The sequence below is a fragment of the Haliotis rufescens genome, unplaced genomic scaffold (assembly GCF_023055435.1).
Source record: "Haliotis rufescens isolate VD_foot unplaced genomic scaffold, xgHalRufe1.0.p SCAF_3, whole genome shotgun sequence".
NCBI classification, from domain to species: domain Eukaryota; kingdom Metazoa; phylum Mollusca; class Gastropoda; order Lepetellida; family Haliotidae; genus Haliotis; species Haliotis rufescens.
The window spans coordinates 14,672,490-14,699,309 of NW_025964001.1; the positions used below are offsets into that span (position 1 = coordinate 14,672,490).

Sequence of the window (26,820 nt, forward strand, 5' to 3'; positions counted from 1 at the left end):
ACTTTACAGCATGGCGATTGTAACTGTCCTGAGTGTTGAACTATATTTGTCTCTTTCAGATGGATTTTATTGACAACAGTCTTTCTGGATGGGCTGTATTTATTAGTGTTTTTACATCATGTCACTGTCTGTGAACATCTGTCAAATATAATGACTCTTGTGCCAACATGTTTCATCAGTATGGTATGAATGTTTATGGTTTAAAGGAGAAAACGAAAATGTAATAAGCATGACATAGTTTGTGCCAAAATATGATGGATAAGGTAAGGCTTAATAAAAAAATAATAGAATTGGTTCTCAGACAATGGCTTTTGAAATTATTGGGCGGGTGGGCAGTGGTGTTTTTTTTGTTGGTTGTTCAAGCTAGTTTGTATCCAAAGTTTTTTTGCAATAATTTCGGGAAAATCATGTTGTTCTTAAATATACTAGCATTTAACTGCCGGGATCGTGTGTTCAAGACGCAGAATATTTAAAGATTTTATTATTTTTAAAAAATGGAAATATAATCAAAAGATGCACAGACTTTATGATGATGCGGGCAGTGCCTGTGAACCAAGACTATTTTCTTTTTAGCCTAACATGTGTTTTAAGTTTCCTCATTTTCAAGTCTCATTCAGATGTGGATATAGTCCAGTGAGGCTTTGTTATCACACATTGTTTTTTTTATATATTTCATTTAAGACAATATATTTTTTATCCCGGCATTATCTGTAACAGCACTATCAACACTTCACTTGTTTTGAACTATGGATCATTATGTAGTGTTATTATTACCGGTAGTATGCCAGTCTTCGGGGGACTTCTTTTGGCAAGTTGCCTTTTCAAGAATTGTTTCAGTTCATTCAGAGATATTTTGTTACACATTTATTTATCTAAACATACTATGCACGTAAACAGTCATGGTGATTGGTGCAAAAATTCATTTTGATTCTTCTAGAAGCATTTTAGAACTAGACTTATGATAGATATTGTGCAATTGGAAAAATACCTCAGTCAAAGCCTACAAGAGATGTAAGCACACAGTAAACGTAGCAGCTTGGGGATGGATAGCAATGAGGGCTCCCCATGTTGGTCAACTATACAGAACAAAAAACGTTAGGGATCATGAATTGTTGGGGGTATTTTTTGGTAGTGGAAACAGAAAATTTCAGAATAATATAACTTGTTTTGTTTGGTATATAAACACTCAGAGTCAAGACGTAAGGATGTTTTTGTGTCAGATTTCAGTCATTTTAATCCTTTATGTTAAATAGTATCGCAAGATCTTTTTGAATTTTGGTTATTTCAAGAAGTTGTAGCATTAGTATCATAAAACCATAAAACAGTCAGGCACTTTTTTGTTCAATCTTCAGATTTGTCATTTTTCAGAGGAAATTTGATCATAAAGAAACCAGAACATTATTTTCTTTGTCATATGACATACTTAGTGGAGCACATTTGACTTGGCTGAAGTGACATATTTTGCATCAGTGAAAATAGTGTTGTAATATTAGAAGAATACAGATGCATATGTTCTGTCTGAACATTTTTATCATACAGGATATTGAAGCTATAACCTCCTGCAATATCCAGCTGTGTTTTGAGTGTGTTATGTAAATTCAGGTGTTTAGTATACACACACATGCATTTGATATTATCACAGCACCTTATCATATTTACATTGATCTGCAACTAGTGGGATGCACTAATGTCTTTGACTAGTACATGGTTCATAACAGTCGTAACTTGGAATGCCTTTTTATGAAAGGGCCTTAAGAATAAATCTTTAGACTTAAAACAGCCTTGAATTTGGCATTTATAATTTAATTCCAAGAATGTCAAATTTAAATTACAGCCAGATATTACTATTTCTGTATAAATACCCATTGTCAAATTGGCAAACCATGGAGAAACTGATGATTTTGCACTTTTACCCTTCTTCAAAACCCATTTAAATTATCTTAATCAAATATAATCAAAGAGCCCCAATACTTTCTTCATTTTAGGCAGAATTGTGCAGACCCAGAAACTGCAGTAATCTAGACTTGCCAACTATTGTAGACTTGCATGGGCTGTATTTGGATATATTTGTTTCAGAGTCTGTATGACAGACTGTTTCTGCACCTACATTCTAAGTAACACTACTGCTAACAAATAAACTGCTTATTTAAGCCTTAAAAAATCATGTTTGGGAATTCAATTTCTGTATGAACGTTGTACTGTGATCTGTTCTGTATGGTTGTATATAGAATATCTGACAATTAAGAAGGGAACTATATCTGTCAGCTTACACAGCAGGTTTTTTTATGGGATGTTTAACAAATCAGGAGATTGTGCCTGCCCTCCCCCGCTTCTCTGATATGGACAGATGCTGCTAATACTGACACAATCTGCTGCTGTGTGCTGACAGGGAAGGCGTGACTTGCTGGCCTCAGAGTAAACACTTCACACAAAGTAGGAGCTTCTGTCTCTATGAACTGTATACACTGTATTTATGTTGATGTTTATCATGTTTATTCTGCTGTTTGATGATAACCCCTCCACTGCTGGCCTCCCCTCTGTGATGTGTGCAACAAACTATGCCTCTATACCCAGCCAGTATACATACAACTGTTGAATTTTACAAGTTTTATGTCAGAACAATTTCACAATATTTCTCTATATTTTGAAATTGTGTGACTACAACTATGGGATTTTACCTTGACATGCTTCTAATCAGACTTAGTTTATTTCTTACACAGTCAAGTCCCGTTAATCCGACATGGTTGGTTGTATATGACTTCCTGTTAGTCATTTCATTGGTTGGAAATAGTTTGCGAAAGGTTGTTCTCACGTGACCTGTAATGGGATGTCCTCGGCGATAGCGAGAACTTGTATCTGATTTTAATGCGATTGAGGTAATCTAAGCATGTGATTAATCCTGTTTTCTTTACTTAAAGCCTTAATTGTTTATTGTTAAGCAAGTTTATCTCTGCAGCCGTTGTAATATGCAGCTACCAGCCGACTCGTCTCACAATAAAACACAGACTGTGTACTCGCGGGCAGATGACCATAGAGTACACTGATCACGGTGTTGGATTAACGAGACTGATTAATGAGTGATTTCGGTAAATTGTTGCATATTAGGTATGTCAGAGTCAGAGTGTGAAACTGTCGGATTAACGGGTCTAAATAGCACTGATTTAATCGGTTCCCATCATTTGTGTCGGATAAAGACGATTTCGGATTAACGATTGTCGGATTAACGAGACTTGACTGTACTATGTTTCTAAGGCCAATGCTCGAGAGAAGAGCATGTAAATATGTACATGACATGTCATTGAAAATGTAAGAAGATTTGATATTATTTTGAAAGAGATTAAAAGGCTGTTTGTTTCATATTTATTACCCCATAAGTAAGCTCTTAAATTAAATGTTAAAACAAAATTTATAACATGTAACTGTCCATCATAAGAATATTTTCAGTTGAAAATATGTTTTCATTTTTCTATTGTGTTGCAAAATTTAGAGTAGCTGTACTCATAAGAAGGAGTAGTCTGGCCTTATGTAGTTTCTATGTGAGTATAAGATCTCAATATTTATATATGATACAGTATTTCTGTGATCTTATTCACACTGTTTGTATTCCATATTTTGTGTATGGAGATTTGTGTTTTCATCCGTCCGCTGTAATGTCCACACGTCCATTGTGCCTCACTTTTACCATCCTCGTATTTATTATATACAACAAATGAACCTGCACTTGCAGGACATTCATTTTATTTTATGAACAGTAAAGAGCATGTGATATACAAATAATTCTATTTATTTTCAATTGGGGTTCTTCCCAGTTTACAAAATGCTTGGAAGGTCTATGCTTGAATTATAGAGGATGAAAGATATATGTATTCCTTAATAGTGAGTTACTAGATAGCTGTAGATGTTACTAGATTCAATGAACTTGTATGTGACAGATTTTAATATATATATATGTCTGCCAAATAAGCACTTGGTTGGTTGATACTGATTGTCATATCTCTCCCACTTTTGGGTGGGATTGCGTTCATCTGTGCTGTCCAGCTACATCTATTGGGAACAACTCACTGGACACATCCCTCTAAAAAATAACGTCGTCCATTTTACGACGTCATCAAGTTGAGAGCGCATGGTCGAATTTCCAGAAATGATATCATGATAAAACAATGTTTTATCGTGTAGTAAACCATGCTTTGGTCTTCATTGTTCTCTGCGATTTATCGCATAGCTATATTATACATCCTGATAACCAGACTGACTTTTTGCAAAAGCCTATATGTTTTTTTAATTATGTTCTATTAATATGATGTCGCATGTTAACAATTGGATATTAAATTATTAAAGATCTCAGTCATGGAGCAATTTATATGGAAATATTTATTAAATGTGTTTGTTTACTAATCCAGAGACAGTCTGTTTACTTATCTAGAGACTTTCTGTTTACTAATCTAGAGAGAGCCTGTTTGTTAATCTACGGAGAGCCTTAAGGCCATGTGTGATGCCTTGGTGATCGGTATGTGCCTTGCTGTCTTCTACACATTATTAAGCACACACTTGTGTATCTGCTGACTTGTTGCTCTGTACAGCATCTTTGTGATATTTGGAAGTATTTCTGTTATATGCAATATATATGTGTGTTCTAACTGTTAACCACTAGTAATCTAGTAATCAGTTCATGTGTCAGGCTTGTGTGATACAGATGTCACTAAAGAGACTAACATCAGCACAGAGTGTGCCTTTCTAAAACATTAATTGGCAGCTTATGTGTAGTATATTTGGAATGTTTGCAAAATAGTTTATGACATATTTTTGACATTTCTAAGTAATTAAAATTTAATTTAATTTAATTTAATTTAAAAAGTCTTTGCTTTTAGACTATTAAAGTCACTACCACACCAACCCCAACCCTTAATTTAACATGATTTTATTGAATGCAAAGTTAGCATATATCTGCATGAGAAAATAAGACTATTAACCAAAATACCAATGTTGGACAATACAATTTCACCCCCTCCCCTAATCTGCCTGTGAAGGGCACTTTCCGGTAGTTTGAAATCCTAGATGATTGCCTGTTACTATTACCTATCTTCTTTGATAGGCATTTAGAAGTTGGAGTACTAAGTAAGGATAAGAATTTATGGATGAACACCTTCTTTCTTACAATTAAGAGCGACGTTACGGTGTAGGTTCTTGATAACCGTGTTAGGACCTACACCGAAACGTTGCACTTAATTGTAATAAAGAAGTTGTTCATCCATAAATTCTTATTCTTACTATTAACTATGTCCAAGCCCTAGTCAAGCATATCAGTGTTCATTTGGATCAAATTTACTAGAGCAATTAATCTCATATTGCTTCATAGAGAGAGGATGTATTCCTCATGCCATTACGTTATGCTATAAGTTACAGTTTTCTGTCTCTGTTATTTCTGATGTAGCCTGACCGCTCTTACTGTCCACACTTTGACTGGTCAGTATTACTGGCTATTTTGTTAACCCATTTTTCTTGGACATGTGTTGACTTTAGAAAGAAAGAATTTGAAAATTAAATTGAATTTGCATAGTTTTCTTGTGTTGTATTTATATTTTCTTTTGCCTACTTGTGTCTCAACATGCTCAATAGGTTTATTTGGTTTGTAGTTTAACACTGCAGTCAGCAGTGTTCTTGCTGTATCCATGCAGCCTGTAAATACTTGTGTCTCAATGGGTTTATTTGGTTTGTAGTTTAACACTGCAGTCAGCAGTTTCCTTGCTGTATCCATGCAGCCTGTAAATACTTGTGTCTCAATGGGTTTATTTGGTTTGTAGTTTAACACTGCAGTCAGCAGTTTCCTTGCTGTATCCGTGCAGCCTGTAAATACTTGTGTCTCAATGGGTTTATTTGGTTTGTAGTTTAACACTGCAGTCAGCAGTGTCTTTGCTGTATCCATGCAGCCTGTAAATACTTGTGTCTCAATGGGTTTATTTGGTTTGTAGTTTAACACTGCAGTCAGCAGTGTCTTTGCTGTATCCATGCAGCCTGTAAATACTTGTGTCTCAATGGGTTTATTTGGTTTGTAGTTTAACACTGCAGTCAGCAGTTTCCTTGCTGTATCCATGCAGCCTGTAAATACTTGTGTCTCAATGGGTTTATTTGGTTTGTAGTTTAACACTGCAGTCAGCAGTGTCTTTGCTGTATCCATGCAGCCTGTAAATACTTGTGTCTCAATGGGTTTATTTGGTTTGTAGTTTAACACTGCAGTCAGCAGTTTCCTTGCTGTATCCATGCAGCCTGTAAATACTTGTGTCTCAATGGGTTTATTTGGTTTGTAGTTTAACACTGCAGTCAGCAGTGTCTTTGCTGTATCCATGCAGCCTGTAAATACTTGTGTCTCAATGGGTTTATTTGGTTTGTAGTTTAACACTGCAGTCAGCAGTGTCTTTGCTGTATCCATGCAGCCTGTAAATACTTGTGTCTCAATGGGTTTATTTGGTTTGTAGTTTAACACTGCAGTCAGCAGTGTCTTTGCTGTATCCATGCAGCCTGTAAATACTTGTGTCTCAATGGGTTTATTTGGTTTGTAGTTTAACACTGCAGTCAGCAGTGTCTTTGCTGTATCCATGCAGCCTGTAAATACTTGTGTCTCAATGGGTTTATTTGGTTTGTAGTTTAACACTGCAGTCAGCAGTTTCCTTGCTGTATCCATGCAGCCTGTAAATACTTGTGTCTGGGGCATAATCAATAACCTAAGCTGTCAGGGTACAATGACAAACTTTGTTGAATCACAGAGCCGGACCAACCAATCCCCTATTCTGACCTGGGATCCCCAAAGGTTGTCTCTCAGTAAATAACTGCACATGAGTGCAGTGTTTCAGAGCAGATTGTCTACCCTCTTGGACTGACTACACACGTTACTTAAATCATTGCTATTCCAATGTTCGACAAGGTTCGTACAGGCTTGAATAGGCCTTGAATTTACGGTTTCTCCTAAAAATGTATTGATTTTAATAGTCAACCTTGACAAACCTTGAAAATCACCAAAATAGCTTGAAAAGCTTTGAATTTGTACCAAATGACATACCGTATTTGACGTAATAAGTGCCCAGGGCGCTCTCAAAATAAGAAATAGGGGGCTCTTATTAGAATATAATTTTGGTGAGAAAAGAAACAGAGTTGAAAGATTGTAAATTTTGTGGTTTATGTTGACAGCCTGAAATGATACAAAAGAAGAATCTGTGTGTATTATACAAGATAGATGTATTTTCCAGAATTTAATTAAGGGTGCATATAACACACGAGTTATAACACACGTATTATACACAAATAAATAAGTCTTGTGTACATTGATCAATCAAAAGGGGTGGTAATTGGGATTGATCACTTTCCAATAATGCCCAATATATTACCAAATATCACCGTGGGCACTTATTAGAGTGGGGCGCTTATTACATCGAATACGGTAACCTTGTTAATAGAAGTATTGAAAGTTGGGACTTGGCATGAATTGGGTGTCCTTCCTCATTCCTTGGGTTTGTACCGACTGTCAGCCATGTCTGGTATCTTTTGATAGGAATACTTAGATATTTCATACCGTTGTGTAACTCGGACAACTTATGGAAATGGGTAGCTAAAAATGTGTTGGCTCAAAGAGAAAATTCAATCATTTACATGACAACATATATCTTCAAGCAACCGGTCGGATTTTGTCTCCACCTTGACACTCAGAATATTAGAAGTTGAGTACTGTTAGTATACGATCAGTGACTGAAAGCTTAAACAATGATTAGTAATAAGCATGGCCAAGGAGTCTGATCACCCTATCGGCTGTAATAATCAACACAAGATCTATAATCATAATGGGTTGGTCGTATGACTCTCTCTCTTGTTCACTTTGTAACAGTGTGAGGTTAGAGCCCCAATAGTCACCCCTAGTACTTGATGATTAGTACTTTGTTTCTACATTAGCAGCTGATTAGATCACCCACAACACACACACACACACACACACACACACACACACACACACACACACACATGCAAAGGCAAAAGCAAAAAAACAGGCAGAGTGATTTTTTACATCATGCATTTTTAGAGACTAAGATATACTTCATATGGGATCTTTTATTACACAATAAAATTTTCTGATGCAGATTATTTCATGTTGAATACAGCTGGACTAGCTATTTTTATAATCTAGATAGGTTTGGGTTTCATAAAATATATATATTCCACATTCATGATGCGGGACTATCCTTTTCAGAGAAAATTAGGCATTGACTCATTGCAAGTCTAGTTTACCTCAGTTGTGAAGAACACGATAGCGCGGGATTGTGGGTAATTTCCGTCACGTTCAGACTGTGGTAACCTCCATGCGGCCTTTCTGACTCAAGTCGCCATCATGGGTTTTCAGAATATCTGGCACTCTCACCCAAGACGCTATGGGCCTGGCTCAAGATACTGGTACTACTCGATTTTTAGTTCAATAAAAACAGAATGGATTAGTGTATTGTTTAAGACCAATTTAGATTAATTATTCACTATATTTATATCATTTGGGCCTAGTTTATGTGAGGAAACTCCTGAATTCACGTGTCCACATGGTTCGCGGCTATGCGACACGCTTGTGATTGCAGTGTGGGGATGCTTCGTTACACCTAAGGATGTCATGTAAATGCGAAAGTTTTACACCAAATGCGATTTACAATATCTGCTGAATAGAAGTACTTAGTGACTTGACATTCTTAAAATCACCCCGAGCCAAGAATCTTCTTTCACCAAACAACTGATTGTTTTCACATACCTTGCGCAGTATTATCTGAGTTGGACATTTTCTGGTGTTTGTATATACTACCATTTAAACTTCGAGATACCGGCTGACAAGTTCTTCATTAGTATATGAGACCCGTGATGATCGGGGTAGAATAGGTCTTCAGCAACCCATGCTTGTCGTAAGAGGCGACTAACGGGATCGGGTGGTCAGGCTCGCTGAATTTGTTGATGATGCATGTTATCGTGATCGTATGCCGCCAATTGCGTGGATTGATGCTCATGATGTCAATCACTGGATTGTCTATTCCAGAGTCGATTATTTACAGACCGTCATATAGTTGGAATATTGCTGACTGCGGTGTTAAACAACAAGGAAACATACAAAACAAACAATACGTTAATATGTCCGAATGCGACTAATTTACTGACCATATGCAATGCTGCACAACTGTAAGTATGCTCCAAGTCTATGTCAGGACTTTGAATTAATGTTTTATTACCACATTAGAAAGATACTAAGATATATTTCTATCATTTCAGCCGTGTGTGCAATAATTCTCACGGACTCATCAGGAAATACGGTCTAAATATATGCAGACGATGCTTCAGACAGTATGCTGATGATATTGGCTTCAAGAAGGTAAATTGTTTTCATTAGTAGAACTTACTATCTTGCTAAATATTTGCAGGGGAAAATACGGTTCATGTTCCTGGTCATCTTTAATTGTTTGCAACAATGTGTTGATTGTGGAACAACTGGCATAATTATCATGATTAATAGCCTTTGATCATGAAGCAGAAATTATAATGCTCAGTGAGAATTACTAAAATGATTTCATTTATATCCCTGCACCTATGGGTAATATCAAATTTTACAATCCAAGTGCAGATTTGATTCTCAGTATGACATGCCTGGCTGACATTGGGGATCCGGTTGATACATTGTCTGACTAGTCATTGTAACTTGAAGAGATGTGTTAATGCAGTTAATCGCTTGTTTGACTTGATTATATGGGATGATGTGATATGGCTGAAATATTGCTGATTGGCATTAAAACAACATTCTCTCACTTTTAATATGAAGAGCCCCAGTATGTCCCTTGAATTTATCCTGTTTGCATAGTACCACAAAGGTATACTTTATCACGATTCACCTAGTCTGAAACAGTACTTGCCAATTACACATTCTGGGTATTCTTAGTGTCTCAAGGTACAGGGAAAGTTATTTTATCATGCTAAGACTCAAATTGTTTGTAAGCGTAATATGATACTCTACTTTTGAGGACAATATATTCATCATTCCATGGTTTTCAAAAATGATGTCGTGTACATTTAAATATATCTGTTTTTCCTCTCAAAAGATGAGTAGTTCGGTGCATACATGTAACGGATGTGTGCTTTTGTTTTCAGCTGGACTGAGTGTTGTGGAGGACAGGGTGGCTTTTTTGGCAGGACCTAAATCTGTGACCCATGTGAAGTGACATGAACAATGAACATTTCTTGTTGAAGAGAATGTAATTTGTGTAGCACCTGTGAATTAAAAGCCATTGTCCTTCTATGTTTTGTCTTGTGTTTTTGTGTTTCATTAAAAGACCACAGGTTTGGTTTTTCTGATCCCGATTTGACTGTCCAAACGAATAATATTGCTGACAGAGTGTTAAGTCTGTGGATCTCACATTCCCTGTCTGTGCTATACCAAAGACGTTAAAATATGGTACTTGTTGTTACCCTGCCTTGCACTCGGCATTAAGGAGATATCACAAGGACTGTCCAGCATGGAGTAGTATGTGTCCGAGTGGTGTGTCCATATATGTCATGTTAAACTGCAGCATGACATCTGACTAGCGCTATAAAACTGACAGAAGTCAGCACAAGTACAAGCAACAACACATTGAACCTGTTGGGACCTGAGTTGCAGAAATTAAAAGAAACACATTTTGTGTGTTATTTGCAATGTGAGATCGTTATGTTCCTGAAATAAAAGTTCAATAACAATGGCCCTTACAGGGGAATAATTATTGTGACCAGTTTCCAGGAGCAAGGAGTACTGAAATGAAAACCCCGTTTCATGCAATAGCAATGGACACTGGGCTCGTTTATGTATTATACAGTGTGACTACATGAAACATATTTGTATAACATGATTTTTCACAGACTTCTTTAAATATAGAGTAACTACTGATCGCCCTAACTGTGGTTTGAAATACTAGTATTTCAGTCACAAGAGTCCTATCGACAAGCTTACTGGAGGCAAATTCCAACGAAAACAGTAAGTTGACATTTATTCAATGATGGCAATCTGAAACGGACTTTTGAAATATGCGCACGTGACTCTGTTATAATGATAATAATGTAGTCTTCATAAAACATCTAATCCATACACGAAAATCATTTTGAGAAAATTCTAGATGTGCATCTTCTAAAATGACAAAATGATGATGCGTTTGCCTTAACATTGCTCCCATGATGCATGTTACATTACTCTTCATAGCCATAACCATGATACACGATATGGAGTCTACTGAGAAATGTATACAAGTTCTTTACACTTTAGAGAGATAGAGAGAAACCATTAATTTAGATAGGTGAATTATCGAACTGCCCAAGCTATTGGGTTTTCAATTCATACCATCAAGTCTGGTATGATAAACAAAACAGGTATAGAGGTGGTCTCAAAAAAAGATACTGGGACGTAAAAGGATATTAGACACCTCGGGACAGGTGTTGGGTAATTACCTCAGGTAAAAGGCCATTTCATACATGCATGAAGTTGATCATCATTTTACCTGTGAAAGTACATTTTAAGCTTTATCACAGTGTCAGTACATGCTAGATTAGGGCAATTTGCGTTATTTTGATATACCGGTATGCTCTTTTTATAGTCCTATGACTCGTATTTATTAAATGAAGCCAGAAAGTAGTTTTCTAGCATTTCCGACATTACTTTAAACGGTGACCTGTTTCTCAAAGCTGACGTTACTTCAGTTTACATAATGTATACAACTATTTTGTTATTGGCGATGACAGATTAAAGCAGAGAACTTGCCAGGCACTTGTTTGACATATAAACGTGTTTGACATTGCCAAAATATGGTAGGGACCGTCACACAAAACAGAAAAGTACTAGTCAATACAAGCATAAAATTTCTCCAACTTGTAAAATAATCAAGGATATTATTACAGGTTCTATCAACAGCTCCAATGCTACATAAGTACTTGCCTCAATGGAAATAAGCATGGTGATCAGGTAATGTCTAGGGAAAGGTATTCCAATCTCACTACGAAGTCAGCCTATCTCCATACTGTCAAATAATTCAGAAACTTTTGTTTCCAATTAGTGTACCTTGATTAAAAGTGGGTAAACAGCACACCACAGACTGGCCAACAGCTACCTGCCCTAATACTGCGATCTGGCAAAGGGAAGCATGTCATAGGCCTGCATGCTAGCGACTTTTGTGAACTAGTCTTTTGAGGCCAAGAAATCAGAAGGTCCTTACCACAGAGGAATTAATGGAAAGATATTGCTTGAATGGTTTAAACATGAGCCTCTTCCACAACTGGACAGACCCATGTGACAGTGATGGAAAATGTGAGCTACCCTAACATCTGTGAACCCTAAACTATACCCCAACAACAAACAGTTTAAAAGCCACAATGCAAACAACTCGCAAAGTAGACAAAGGTGGAACTTGTGGAGAAAATCAGAGTAACTAAAACTGTATCATATAAGGCAGACAACCTTGCCACACTTCACGATCACACTGTCCTGTACTCCAATTTGACCCTGCAAGTGGTTGGTTGGTTTGTTTAACGTGCACTCAGCAATATTCCAGCTATATGACGGCGGTCTGTAAATAATCGAGTCTGGACCAGACTGAAACCAACTGAGCTGATGTGGGCTAATTGCAGGGTTTGTGGTCAGACAGATCACAACTTGTAGATTATCCAGTGTGGAAGATCTTAACTATTATTTTTGCTTGTAACACATTAGTGAGTGTGTGAGTATGGTTTTACAATGTTTTTAGCAATATTCCAGCAATATCACGGCGGGGGACACCAGGAATGGGCTTCACACATTGTACCCATGTCAGGAATCGAACCCGGATCTTCGGTGTGAAGAGCTAACACTTTAACCACTAGGCTACCCCTTTAACACATTAAGCATGTAAAGTTTGTCAAAATGCAGAAGACCGTGTGATGCCTATAGAGCAGGCATAACGTCGGCAGGATGGGGTTGACATAAGTCGAGTGAAACCTGTTCTTGTTCACTTATCAGAAAGTTCCAAGCAATGTGACTAAATTATTTTGACATCCCTTGTCCTCATGTTACCGTTCCGTTTCATTTGTTGTGTATTGATGCACTCGGCCATATTCCAGCTATATGACGTCAGTCTGTAAATAATCAAATCTGGACCAGACAATCCAGCGACTGATCGTATCAATCCGACAAAGACCTGTAACATCAGTGACAAGTAGATCAGAAACAGTTGACACTTTCAATCATGTCTGTGCCACTCATAAAAATATCAGGTCACTCGATGATAAAAAATGTTATTTGACAAGAAAACCTAAATATCTTTCTTTGTGCTGCCCCACGACAGTTGAACTATCAGTGATCAACATCAATGCCACCAAGGACTAGGATGATACACCAACTGTGCGATCCAATACAAATCACGATACTTTGCTCATGATCAGGATACTTATCATGATATATGCATGAACTCTTTTCTGTGGTGCAAAAGCCATCTTTTTGCCTAGACAGGATGGCTAAATACCTGGCACACGGACGACTTACACAGTGTCAAGTATGGTGCAACATGAAAATGTTTGCATTTTCACTGCTAATTAGTGTTTGGTGTAACAGTTTTTAAAGCAAACATTTAATTAACGAATCAATACTTTTTACTTTGTGTGCGACTGTGAATGATACTAGTATAGAGAACTAAAAAATCGTGATGCATCGGTGTATTGTCTCACTACTGATGCCACCTCATTCCAGAACAATAATGCTGCAATAGTTCCGTCAGCTCATCATTCGGAGTTGTTCCACCAGACACGTTCCCCCCATCACTGAAGCCTAGACAGTATCTGTGAGAAGAACATCTGGCCAATGGTTGGCCCTCTTGCTGAGACAATGATTTGCCCAAAGCAACCTTTGTTGATGATGTATCAAGATGTGGAATGCATTTTACTGGCCTTTGTGACCATATCATTTCTGCATGGAGTCTATTCACAATAGATGAATGAGCCGGGTTTAACATCGCTTTCAACAGTATTCTAGATATATCACAGCGTGATGCAGGTCTCCGACGTTTACCACTTCGGTGAAACCCATAAGCATTGGTATGGTGCGGACAAACCTAGAAATGGGGCAAATTGGGATTCGAACCCATGATCATAGAGCAACGACTTAAACATGTATAACGGGCCTATGGCCTTCAGTAACGCTGCATGTTTTGTCAGCACAAGGCTAAAATAAAAACGTTGCTCTTGAGGTTGAAGGGTTTTATTCATGTACATATGTACATTATGACAAGGAGAGTAGGAAGGAAGGCACACCAACATGCTGGATATCAACTACAGGGGAGACAATCCTGTGAAGGAGAAATGAAAATATGATCCTCAAATTGGGTCGAGTGAAATTGCATTGACCACTTAAATCCACATGCAGAGTTCACATTTGTTAGACATGTTAGGAAATAAATTAATTTCTCTCCGAAATAACTATATCCTGTTAATATACAATTAATAAACAATGACACATAGTTTAATATCACAGTCGGAAGAATACATTGCTTAAAAATTTGAATTTTCTTTTTCTGAATAACTGCTGCCAGTTAACTTTTCTGTTAAAAGGTTAACATGTCATTAACAAAACACAGTAGTAAGTGATTCAGACAAATGTTAAAACCTCTTAAATGAACCACTTTAGAGGACTAGGCTCAATCTACGTTTATATTTCATTGTGAAGATAAAAAGATTCTACAAATGCACTACAGTATTGAATCTATTGAATAAAGAAAGAAGGATATAATTAAAATGTTTCTGATGATTTACATATAAAATGGAGTTCATCAGTTTGAAATCTAACAGCTTACATCATCAAAATATTGACTGCTAAGTCATAAAGCAGTGAGTAGCAATAAAGGAAACCCGTTGGCTAAGATATCTGCTTGTTTTGAAAACAGCCATTTTCATGGACATAGAGTGAGTGAGTGAGTTGGGTTTAACACAGCTTTTAACAGTATTCCAGTTATATCATGGTGTGTCAGCTTAATGAGGGAGGAAAGCCCAAAGTGATGCAGGTCTCAGACGTTTACCACTTCGGTGAAACCCATGAGCACGGGTATGGTGCTGACAAACCTAGAAACATAATTGGGGCGAACCAGGATTCGAACCCACAATCATAGGTTTCTGGCGTGCCCAAGGGACGCAACTCTGCACAGCGAATCGCGGTGCCTTAGACGACTGGGCGACCCACGACCCGTGCCCCCTTCATGGACATAGAAATATATCCTGGTCCAGACTGATGCTCTGCATGAACTTGAGATATTCTTTCTGCGTACTTGGCAATTAGTCATTATTTAATAAGCTGGATGCAGAGAACCATATCAGCAGATGTGTGAACTGTAACGACTTGATCCAACTTTCCCCCGAGCCTAGCCCTCTAATAGTTTCACGTTGTCAACCACTACTGGACTGATGAATTGTTGCTCTCTAGTAGCTTCTGCCGAACAGTGTGAAATATTTGGCTGGTTTGCCACAGTCTGGGTGAATGCACTTGGTCCCGGACTTGAGCTGCTGTGGTTGTTTGAAGGGGATACACAGCCCCTTAGCCCCCATAGCAGGCGCCCCCTCCTCCACAACAACGTCCCTGCAACACAAGACATTGACACAACAATGATAGACTGTATCTACGGCTGTTCATATTAAAATCAGGCTAAAAAAGAAATCCTTTGTGTGATACGAAGACGATTTAGCTATATGGATTTCCGTTGACTACTGATTTCGTTAACATGAACTTTTATAAAGGACTGAAAAAACAGAAGGGCCACAGCCAACTAATGGAGAAATGTCTGTGCAGTAGGAAGTAAGGTATTGCTATATCTCAAACAAATCGAAAAACTCCTTGGACAAGATATTCTGTTGACATAGAGAAACATATTGCTGACACATCTGAAGGTTTCGTGAGTGACTGTTGTTTTACGCAACAGTGGAGCAATATTACAGCAAAAGTCATAAAGCTGAACAATCCAGTCCTGTCCTGCAAATCAGTTTCCTACAGGTTGAGAGGATTCACTATAGTGAGTGAGTGAGTATGGTTTTACGCCGCTTTTAGCAATATTCCAGCAATATCACGACGGGGGACACCAGAAATGGGCTTCACACATTGTACCCATGTCGGGAATCAAACCTGGGTCTTCGGCGTGACGAGCAAACGCTTTAACCACAAGGCTACCCGACCGCCCCGGACTCACTATAGGCCAAAGCGATCTTAGCGCTAAGGTCATCGTAACTCCCATACCTTAACACAGACTTACGACAGTCGTAGCGCTAAGGTTGTTTTGTACAACTGCACCCAGGTCCAACAGTGAGAAAACCTGATCCACCTCCAGTTGAGACAATCAGGGATAGTGACAGGACAGGGACCCTGCCATTAGTTCTCACCTAGCACTGTCCTTCTTGATCTTGTCCTCACATGGGATTTCTCCACAGAACGGAGCCTGGATGAGTTTCTTCTGATCAAGGCTGTTGCAGAAGTCAGTCCAGTCATGTGACACACTCATAAATTGGTCCATATCTTTCTTTGCCCTGGGGATAAGAAAGGTCACATTTCAATACAGTTTAATCAGCACACCAGAACTGAATAGACCTATGCTGATATTCAAGTGAGATGGTGTTAGGCTAAAAAAATAATAGTCTTGGTTCATAAAGTCTGCCGCACGTTTTGTTTTAATTTCCATTTTCACAGAAAAAAAATTAAAATTCTAAAACTTAAAAACAATGCGATCCAATATAGCAGTTAATGCATTTCTCATGTTATCGTCAGGGCAGCAAAAGTAGTTTGTGTGCTTGTTTATGTAGGAAGGCCCTTTCCCAGGTTGATTGTACACAACTGTTATTTGGTTACATAGATGTACCAATCTCATTAAAATCAGATCTTAGTTCTCGCTACCGCTAAACAGAGATCTGAGGACATCCCATTACGGGTCACGTCAGACCGACCAATGGAACTACTGACAAGAAGTCGACATTACCCAATCAGAAGGCAGCTTTCTCGTGCTTTACGGCACTAATTTCAAATTGGCGACTACGCTTCGAAACATATTTTGACAAATCTTCGCTTAAAAATTTGAAACCTGAACAAAAGAACGTTCTAGAATGGCTAGTATATGGTCTAGATTGTATAGATTCAGTCATTAAGACCGTAACTATCGTTCGGAATACCCCGTTTTAATGTTTTCGATTAGAAATCACATTCCGACTGTCACTTTCAAGATCTGGTAAGCGACGCTCTGATTGGTCAGATAAAAGGTCGTTCTGACGTGACCCCCTAATGGGATGTCCTCAGATCTTTGTTTAGTGGTAGCGAGAACTAAGATCTGATTTTAATGAGATTGTAGATCTACTGTTTGAACAAGCACAGGGAATCAGGTTCCGGTCTCTGGCTTGCCCAACTACTAAGCTACCTCAGCATATGGAGGATAAGAAATATTTTTTATTTATTCTGTTATGTTGCGGAAGCCTTAAAACATGTTAATTTTATTATCCATGAAGACAAGACTGGATTAATTACACTAATCCACTTTTGATAGGAATATTTTTATCTTTCGATGATTCCACAGAACTGATTCCCATAATATCTCAAATGTATATTTACATATAAAATGGAGTTATCAGTTTGATATCTAACAGCTTACATTATCAAAATATTGACTGCTAAGTCATAAAGCAGTGAGTAGCAATAAAGGAAACCAGTTGGCTAAGATATTTGCTTGTTTTGAATGACTTTTTGGTAAAAAACTCAGGAAAATGATTATCTAAAGTTTTATTCCAGCTCAACAAAACTGAACTACTTACTTTGCATATAAGTCATCTTGGATTGTGTTGAGTAGATCATTCAGCTGTTTAACAATGTTGTCATTCTTCAGTGTTATCTTGTCCCCGGTGTCACGTCTCACAGCAACCAACTGATTCTGCTTCAAGTCCCGGGGACCCAGCTCTACCCGGATTGGCACACCCTGGACACAAACAGATATATTCAGGCAAGGACACAGGTAAAATACAAAAGACCTAGGAATCTTTTCCTCCCTTTGCATCTTGGGTACAGGACGCTTCTGTGTCTTAATAACACATACTTTCACATGATCAAGTATTGAGGAGGAGATTAAATGATGTAAGAATTCATAGTAAATTTACAACACAATTGAAATAGTGTTGGTGACTAGTCACTCAATCATTGCTCAACAGGTGATGACTCTGATACTGCGGCTACAACTGTGATGATGTGGACATGATACTGCCCCTACAGCTGTGATGATGTGGACATGATACTGCCCCTACAGCTGTGATGATGTGGACCTGATACTGCGGCTACAACTGTGATGATGTGGACCTGATACTGCCCCTACAGCTGTGATGATGTGGACCTGATACTGCCCCTACAGCTGTGATGATGTGGACCTGATACTGCGGCTACAACTGTGATGATGTGGACCTGATACTACCCCTACAACTGTGATGATGTGGACCTGATACTGCCCCTACAACTGTGATGATGTGGACATGATACTGCCCCTACAACTGTGGTGATGTCGACCTGATACTGAAGCTACAACTGTGATGATGTGGACATGATACTGAAGCTACAACTGTGATGATGTGGACCTGATACTGCCCCTACAACTGTGATGATGTGGACCTGATACTGCCCCTACAACTGTGATGATGTGGACATGATACTGCCCCTACAACTGTGATGATGTGGACCTGATACTGCCCCTACAACTGTGATGATGTGGACATGATACTGCCCCTACAACTGTGATGATGTGGACATGATACTGCCCCTACAACTGTGGTGATGTGGACATGATACTGCCCCTACAACTGTGATGATGTGGACATGATACTGCCCCTACAACTGTGATGATGTGGACATGATACTGCCCCTACAACTGTGATGATGTGGACATGATACTGCCCCTACAACTGTGATGATGTGGACATGATACTGCCCCTACAACTGTGATGATGTGGACATGATACTGCCCCTACAACTGTGATGATGTGGACATGATACTGCCCCTACAACTGTGGTGATGTTGACCTGATACTGAAGCTACAACTGTGGTGATGTTGACCTGATACTGAAGCTACAACTGTGATGATGTGGACATGATACTGCCCCTACAACTGTGATGATGTGGACCTGATACTGCCCCTACAACTGTGATGATGTGGACCTGATACTGCCCCTACAACTGTGATGATGTGGACATGATACTGCCCCTACAACTGTGATGATGTGGACCTGATACTGCCCCTACAACTGTGATGATGTGGACATGATACTGCCCCTACAACTGTGATGATGTGGACATGATACTGCCCCTACAACTGTGGTGATGTTGACCTGATACTGAAGCTACAACTGTGGTGATGTTGACCTGATACTGAAGCTACAACTGTGATGATGTGGACATGATACTGCCCCTACAACTGTGATGATGTGGACCTGATACTGCCCCTACAACTGTGATGATGTGGACCTGATACTGCCCCTACAACTGTGATGATGTGGACATGATACTGCCCCTACAACTGTGATGATGTGGACCTGATACTGCCCCTACAGCTGTGGTGATGTTGACCTGATACTGAAGCTACAACTGTGATGATGTGGACATGATACTGAAGCTACAACTGTGATAATGTGGACCTGATTCTGCCCCTACAACTGTGATGATGTGGACATGATACTGAAGCTACAACTGTGATGATGTGGACATGATACTGCCCCTACAACTGTGATGATGTGGACATGATACTGAAGCTACAACTGTGATGATGTGGACCTGATACTTCGGCTATGGTGATATGGACCTGATACTGCCCCTACAACTGAGAGTGTGATAAGGTGACCTACCTTCAGTTCCCAGTGGTTGAACTTCCAGCCTGGAGAGTAGTTGTCTCGGAGATCAGCCTTACACCGGATCCCAGCAGCCAACAGCGTCTTGCCTAGCTCGTCACATTTCTCCATGAGGTTCTTCTCGTCCGCTGGCTGCATGCTGGCCGTCACACCACATGGCACGATCACAATCTACACAGTCACAGAGAGTCTTGATAGTTACCAAATTCCTAGCATTTAGGCAATCTGAATATGAGTGAGGGAGTGCGATGAATGAAACTAATGCTATGATCAGGGATTTATCTAGACCAGCGCAGACCATCTCAGGGGCTGATATTGAACCCTTAGTCTCCTACAAATGGCTGTAAAAATTCCCAATTTGAATTTGAAAATTTCCCAATTTCGCTGAATATACAAAAATATGAACATTATAAAAATCCAATTTTGAACAATATCACAATTTATTTCTAATTTCCCTGCCAAGGGCACCAAGTTTGGAATCTTAGATATATCCCTGTATGACAGTGAAGGACCAAGAATCATGTTGGTAGCACAGTAGAATCTGGGATTCTGCTTATCCTAACAACTAAGGAAAGGAAACTCTGCATGAACTGTTGAGGTGTTGGTTCACTGTGCAAACATTTGTACAACTCTCACTTGTTTGAACTTAAAACTCTTTTCACTGAATGCAACACATTGTTACAGTTTTCACTTTATCGCTGCCATTGAATGCACAGAAGGACATGTTCCAACATGCCCAAGAAGAGTTGTCCCCCCTACCTGTAAGCAGGCGATCCTAGGTGGCAGCACCAGACCAGTGTTGTCTCCATGGACCATACATAGAACACCTATTGTTCGTGTCGTAAGACCCCAGGAGTTCTGGAATACATAGTTCTTCTCATGCGTCTCGGGGTCTTCATACGTGATATCGAACATCTTGGAGAAGTTCTGGCCCAGGTGATGTGAGGTGCCTCCCTGTGGAGATGGATAGCATATTTACAAATGAGTGAGTGAGTGAGTATGGTTTTACGCCGCTTTTAGCAATATTCCAGCAATATCACGACGGGGGACACCAGAAATGGGCTTCACACATTGTACCCATGTCGGGAATCAAACCTGGGTCTTCGGCGTGACGAGCGAACGCTTTAACCACTAGGCTACCCGACCGCCCCTATTTACAAATGAAGAGCAAACTTCCAAATGTGTTTAAATCATAATGAAGGTACCCCTTTCTGCTTTGAACCAAACAGACTTCCCAATACAGAACAGATACAATAATATACTATACTTTATACATTTTAGCAACATTCCAGCAAAACCAAGGTGGCCTGAAATAGTTGGTTGGTTTGTTGTTTAATGCCGCACTCAGCAATATTCCAGGTATATGACGGCCGTCTGTAAATAATCGAGTCTGGACCAGACAATCCAGGGATTAATATCATGAGCATCGATCCACGCAATTGGGATCGATGACATGTATCAACCAAGTCAGCGAGCCTGACCACCCAATCCCGTTAGTCGCCTTTTACGACAAGCAGTCGCCTTTTACGGCAAGTATGGGTTGCTGAAGACCTATTCTACCCCGGAATCTTCACGGGTCATGACCTGAAATAGGCTCCACACATTGTAACCATATGGAGAATAACCTGGGTCTTCATCATGACGACCACTTGGCTTCCCACTGGCACTACCATACCTTAAATTACTTTTGCTAACATGATTGTATGTAGAAAGGTGCATGACAACCCCATATCCTTTAAAAAAAAAACAGCTTGCATTCCAAATGATATCTATTTCGGATGACTGAGCTCATAACATGAAGCAGTTCGTGTCCTACTCTGCCACTGTCAGTGTTGTGTGTTGAGAGTCCCTCCATGTACACCCGTGAAGATACGGGGTAGAATAGGTCTCCTGCAACCCATGCATGCAGTAAAAGGCAACTGCCTGTGGTAAGTGGCGACTAACGGGATTGGGTGCTCAGACTTGCTGACTTGGTTGATGCATGTCATTGTGTCCCAATTGCATGGTTCGGTGCTCATGATTTCAATCACTGGACTGTCTGGTCCTGACTTGATTATTTTCAGATCGCTGGCATTATGCTGAGCGCAGCGTTAAACAAACAAACAAACAAAATCCTCCTTGTACCTGGATGGCTCTGCCGCTAGCTGATATGTAGGCCTCCACAGTTGTAGTGAAGTCTCCACCAGCAAACTTTTCCTTCTCAGTCTTCCTTCCTCGAACTACAGGGATGGCTAGTAAGTCTTCGTACACCCTTGCATATAGCTCCAGGATCTTGTAGACCTGACACAACAGACATAGGACATATCATAACATAGGACCTTGTACTCCATTACATATAGTTCCAGGATCTTGTGGAGCTGACACAACAGACATAGGACATATCATAACATAGAACCTTGTACTCCATTACATATAGCTCCAGGATCTTGTGGACCTAACACAACAGACATAGGACATATCATAACATAGAACCTTGTACTCCATTACATATAGCTCCAGGATCTTGTGGACCTAACACAACAGACATAGGACATATCATAACATAGAACCTTGTACTCCATTACATATAGCTCCAGGATCTTGTAGACCTGACACAACAGACATAGGTCATATCATAACATAGAACCTTGTACTCCAACTCTAGCAGCCTGTGGAGGTGGATCATCAGCTTCCGTAGGTAACTTTGAGACAAACAATATATCGAGATTACACGGTTTTCAATCATATCACTACATGTCAGCTTGATGTGGGAGGAAGGCTCACAGTGATGAAGGTCTCAGACATGTACCACTCCAATTACCATGGTGCTGACAAACCTTGAAACGTGATCAGGCCAAACTGGAACTCTAACATGTGAGGTTTCTGTAACAGTACAGTAGTGTTCATTGAATTATGATCACAAGAGTTGTCTCCCATACCTCTTCACACGCCTCGTCCTTGCCAGCAAATGCTGTGTGGCCCTCTTGCCACAAGAACTCTCGAGTCCTGAGGAATGGTTGTGGGTGCTTAAATTCCCACCTCTGTGAAAGAAAATAGAATGATCATAAATATAAAGCTATAATAACCTATTGTTATCTTCCACATTTAACAGTACCAGAGATAAATGTTACTACTAGGAGATACACCACTGATGATGGTTGATTACACTTTGAATCAACAAATTAAGCAACTCGTCCTGTATAAACATGGAGTAATTTGAATTGTGGTTACCAATATATATGATACTTCAATATAATTTTACTGACCACAACATTACACCACTGGTTGAGCCTGAGTGGGAGATCACGGTGGGACTTGATCCACTTGGCGTAGGAGGGGTACATCACAGTTTCACTGGTTGGACGAATGGCGATGGGTTCTGCTAGTTCGGATTGGCCAGACTTGGTTACCCAAGCAACCTGACGGAAAAGGACAGTGCAAATGAATTGAAAACAGTCACACTAACAATTTACAAAGAAGAAAAGACAGTTATCAAATAATAACAAATTTAAGAAAATATTTCAAAATCATGCCCTACAGAGCCACACAGTCTGCCATGATAACATGGGCTTATTTCATTCAAGTCTCTGCTTTAGTCAGCAATATCATTGTAGCCCGTAAATAAGGCTGGACCAGACAATCCAATACTGGGGAACAAGGGACCTGTACCAACCCTGGACTCCCCATAGGGAACAAGGGACCTGTACAACCCCGGACTCCCAATAGGGAACAAGGGACCTGTACCACACCGGACTCCCAATAGGGAACAAGGGACCTGTACCAACCAAGACTCCCTATGAGGAACAAGGGACCTGTACCACCCAAGACTCCCTATGAGGAACAAGGTACCTGTACCACACCGGACTCCCAATAGGGAACAAGGGACCTGTACCAACCAAGACTCCCTATGAGGAACAAGGGACCTGTACCACCCAAGACTCCCTATGAGGAACAAGGTACCTGTACCACACCGGACTCCCCATGGGGAACAAGGGACCAGTACTACCCCGGACTCCCCATGGGGAACAAGGGACCTGTACTTCCTGGACTCCCCATAGGGAACAAGGGACCTCTACAACCCCGGACTCCCCATGGGGAACAAGGGACCTGTACAACCCCGGACTCCCCATAGAGAACAAGGGACCAGTACAACCCCGGACTCGCCACACTTGAGGACCTCTTACACCTGGATTCCAATCTGGTGACATAACTGATATAACACAAACCCACCTCCGGGGCGAAGTCTTCTATGTGTGTCTTCTCCTTCTCCAGAGCCTGCTGCGACACAAATATAGGGAAGTAGCAATTTTCCACACCCAGTTTCTTGATCTCTTTGTCGAAGAAGTCCTTGATCATCTCCCAAATGGAGAAGGCCCAGGGTCGGAGGATGTAACAGCCACTCACATCGTAGTACTCGATCAGCTCCGCCTTGGTGATCACCTGGGAGTACCAGTCAGACAGAGCCTCCTCCTTTCGCGCTTCAAGTCCTAACCTGCGGCAGGAGTGAGTTAAGAAACAGTGCTTTGAACAGTTATAGCAAGACATGACAACCTTATATTGGAGAAAGCCTAAAGTGACCCAGGACAGAAATGTTTACCAGCTGCTCACAAAACAATCGTAATAAGTCAGAATATTGGATTCGAACCCATGTTCACCGAATCACAACTCTGCATCGTGTGTCCTGGCACCTAAGATGGTTGCTGTTGATGGTTTGTAGCTGCACTAAGCAATATTCCAGCTATATGATGGAAGATGTAAATAATCAAATCTGGACCGGTCAAACCAGTGATGGATATTATTTGATCTAACTGATCATTCTTATAAATCTAATTTGATGGCCAGACCCAAGAGTTTGGTAGGACGGTAATTTGGCTGTAAACCTTCAAGCGCCTAACATGCAGCTTGGGTTGTATACTCCCCAGGGAGCTGAGAATACAAATTGAGTGCACACTGATCCATTAACCAGGGTAAAAATGTAGCGTTTTGAGCATGATTTAGGGCATGGATTAAGCACATTATAAATATGCAGATTATGATCATAATTAGTTCTGCCATCTTCTCTACCTTGTGACTTTCTTGGGTCCCCCTGCGGCCCCATCAACAGCTGCCTTTGGCTCGGCCTTCTTCTCTTGTTTCTTCTCTTGTTTCTTTTCTTGTTTCTTGTCCTGCTTCTTCTCCTTCTTGTCCTGCTTGCGTCCTCCACCAGCCAGGTCCTCCCCAGTCAGGGCCTTGTACTGACCTTTCAGGTCTAGCAGGGCCTTTACCTCCACATCTACTGCAGCCTGTAGGGATACATTCCTTCATTTGATACCCGCTCAGTATTTCTTAAATAAATCATCTTTGAACTGTTAATTACTTGAACAGCCAATAGTGAGTTCAACACATGAAATGAATGATTTGGAACCAAGTGATAAAGCTTGACCTCCCAATTTTAATGGTCACCTCTACAGACATGGGATCCTATTCTAACCAGGAATCCAAATAAGGCCAGTATATTATGAAGTATAGAGGTACTTCCACTTACAATGCTGATGCCCAGTGGTCCAGTTTTACAGTTTGGACATGGGCAGGAATTGGACAACAGTTTGTAGAGCCCAGCCTTTTATAAGCACAGCCTTTTATAAACACTGCTGATTCTTCATGTTGCAAAAGCATAGATTTATCAAAGATTGAATCCAAAAAGAACATAAGCCATTATCTGTGACTTTATCTAAAGTGAGTGAGTTGGGTTTACACCGTTTTTAACAGTATTCCAGTTACATCACAGTGTGTCAGCTTAATGTGGGAGGCAAGCCGGAAGTGATGCAGGTCTCGACTTTGGTGAAACCAATGAGCATGGGTATGGCGCTGACAAACCTAGAACATAATCTGGGTGAACCGGGATTCGAACCCACAATCATAGGTTTCTGGCGTGCCGAAGGGATGCATCCCCGCACAGTGAATCGCGGCGCCTCAGACGACTGGGTCACCGATGACCCCCTTTTTCTTAAGAGCTAATTGATCAATAATAAAGTTAAACCTTGTCGCCTCCTGAAGTTTTGAGCAGTCTAACTTTTTCTCCCTGAGCATCAATTTTTGTTTTGAGCGCTGCCGCTTCTGCCGAGTCTGTTGTAGCTGACATCTCGGGTGCTGACTTCGCTGGCTGGGTGGCTCCCCCTTGTGGCGGCTTCCAGTCGTTGCCAGTCGCTGCCTTATACTCAGCCTTCAAACTCAGCAGTATCTTCACTTCCGCATCAATGTCACTCTGAAAAACACACAATGTTGCTCATACGGAGGCAGTCAAATACAAGTTTCTTTAAAGGGATCTGTGGTCACAGCACCATAAACTAGCTGTATCTGCTCGAATGACACTTGTTTTCCTGGCTCACTCTTTGCCCCACTGGCTACTACTAGTCTTACAACGGAAGGGAATAGGAATGTACATGGGAATCTGCTTTTCACATGTGATGATATACTCCTTGGCAACAGTCAAGGTATTTACTTTTGTATGTGTGTACCATTGAAGATATTATTTGATTGATGTCTGAATGCTCATGCTATGCAAAACAATCCAAATAAAATTAACACTGACCAAAGAGTTTTAAATCAGCTGAAGCACACATGTATACACAATTTTTCAGAAGAATTCCATTAATATCACAGCAGGAAACACCAAAATAAGGCTTCACACAATGTACCAGTGAGAATCAAACCCATCTTCCCGAGGCAAGGGAGTTATCTGACTATAAAAGTCCAGTTTCCACCCTTGCCGAACGAGGCTGGAATTATGGAGTGATATTTTGGTTGGACTAACGCGTCTATGAATAGTCCAATCAAAATTATGTAACGAAATCAACATCTGGTTTGTAAACCCCAGATTTCGGTCGATTGCAAGCTTTCACAAAAGCATCTTTACCGTAAATTTAGTGTCAACAGATATTTTCCAAATCTTTTCATACTTTTAA

At 40.1% G+C, this 26,820-nt stretch overlaps 1 protein-coding gene across 2 annotated transcripts in view; it reads right to left on the reverse strand.

Moving 5' to 3' along the window:
* Window positions 1–15,117: 15,117 nt before the first annotated feature.
* The window catches only part of LOC124134776 (bifunctional glutamate/proline--tRNA ligase-like), a 53,636-nt gene continuing 41,933 nt past the window's right edge, over window positions 15,118–26,820 (reverse strand). The window contains exons 23-33 of one of the 2 annotated variants that reach the window (XM_048403791.1): window positions 25,896–26,120; window positions 24,941–25,158; window positions 24,107–24,368; window positions 23,143–23,295; window positions 22,816–22,917; window positions 22,022–22,177; window positions 20,657–20,851; window positions 19,895–20,068; window positions 17,827–17,987; window positions 16,414–16,557; window positions 15,118–15,619 (exon numbers count right to left, since the gene is read on the reverse strand). In XM_048403791.1, coding sequence (XP_048259748.1) covers window positions 15,463–15,619; window positions 16,414–16,557; window positions 17,827–17,987; window positions 19,895–20,068; window positions 20,657–20,851; window positions 22,022–22,177; window positions 22,816–22,917; window positions 23,143–23,295; window positions 24,107–24,368; window positions 24,941–25,158; window positions 25,896–26,120 — 1,947 coding nt within the window. In that variant the 3' untranslated portion in view covers window positions 15,118–15,462. Of the gene's footprint in view, window positions 15,620–16,413; window positions 16,558–17,826; window positions 17,988–19,894; window positions 20,069–20,656; window positions 20,852–22,021; window positions 22,178–22,365; window positions 22,486–22,815; window positions 22,918–23,142; window positions 23,296–24,106; window positions 24,369–24,940; window positions 25,159–25,895; window positions 26,121–26,820 lie in introns of those variants that run through there. The other variant, XM_048403792.1, reaches the window with a different exon arrangement.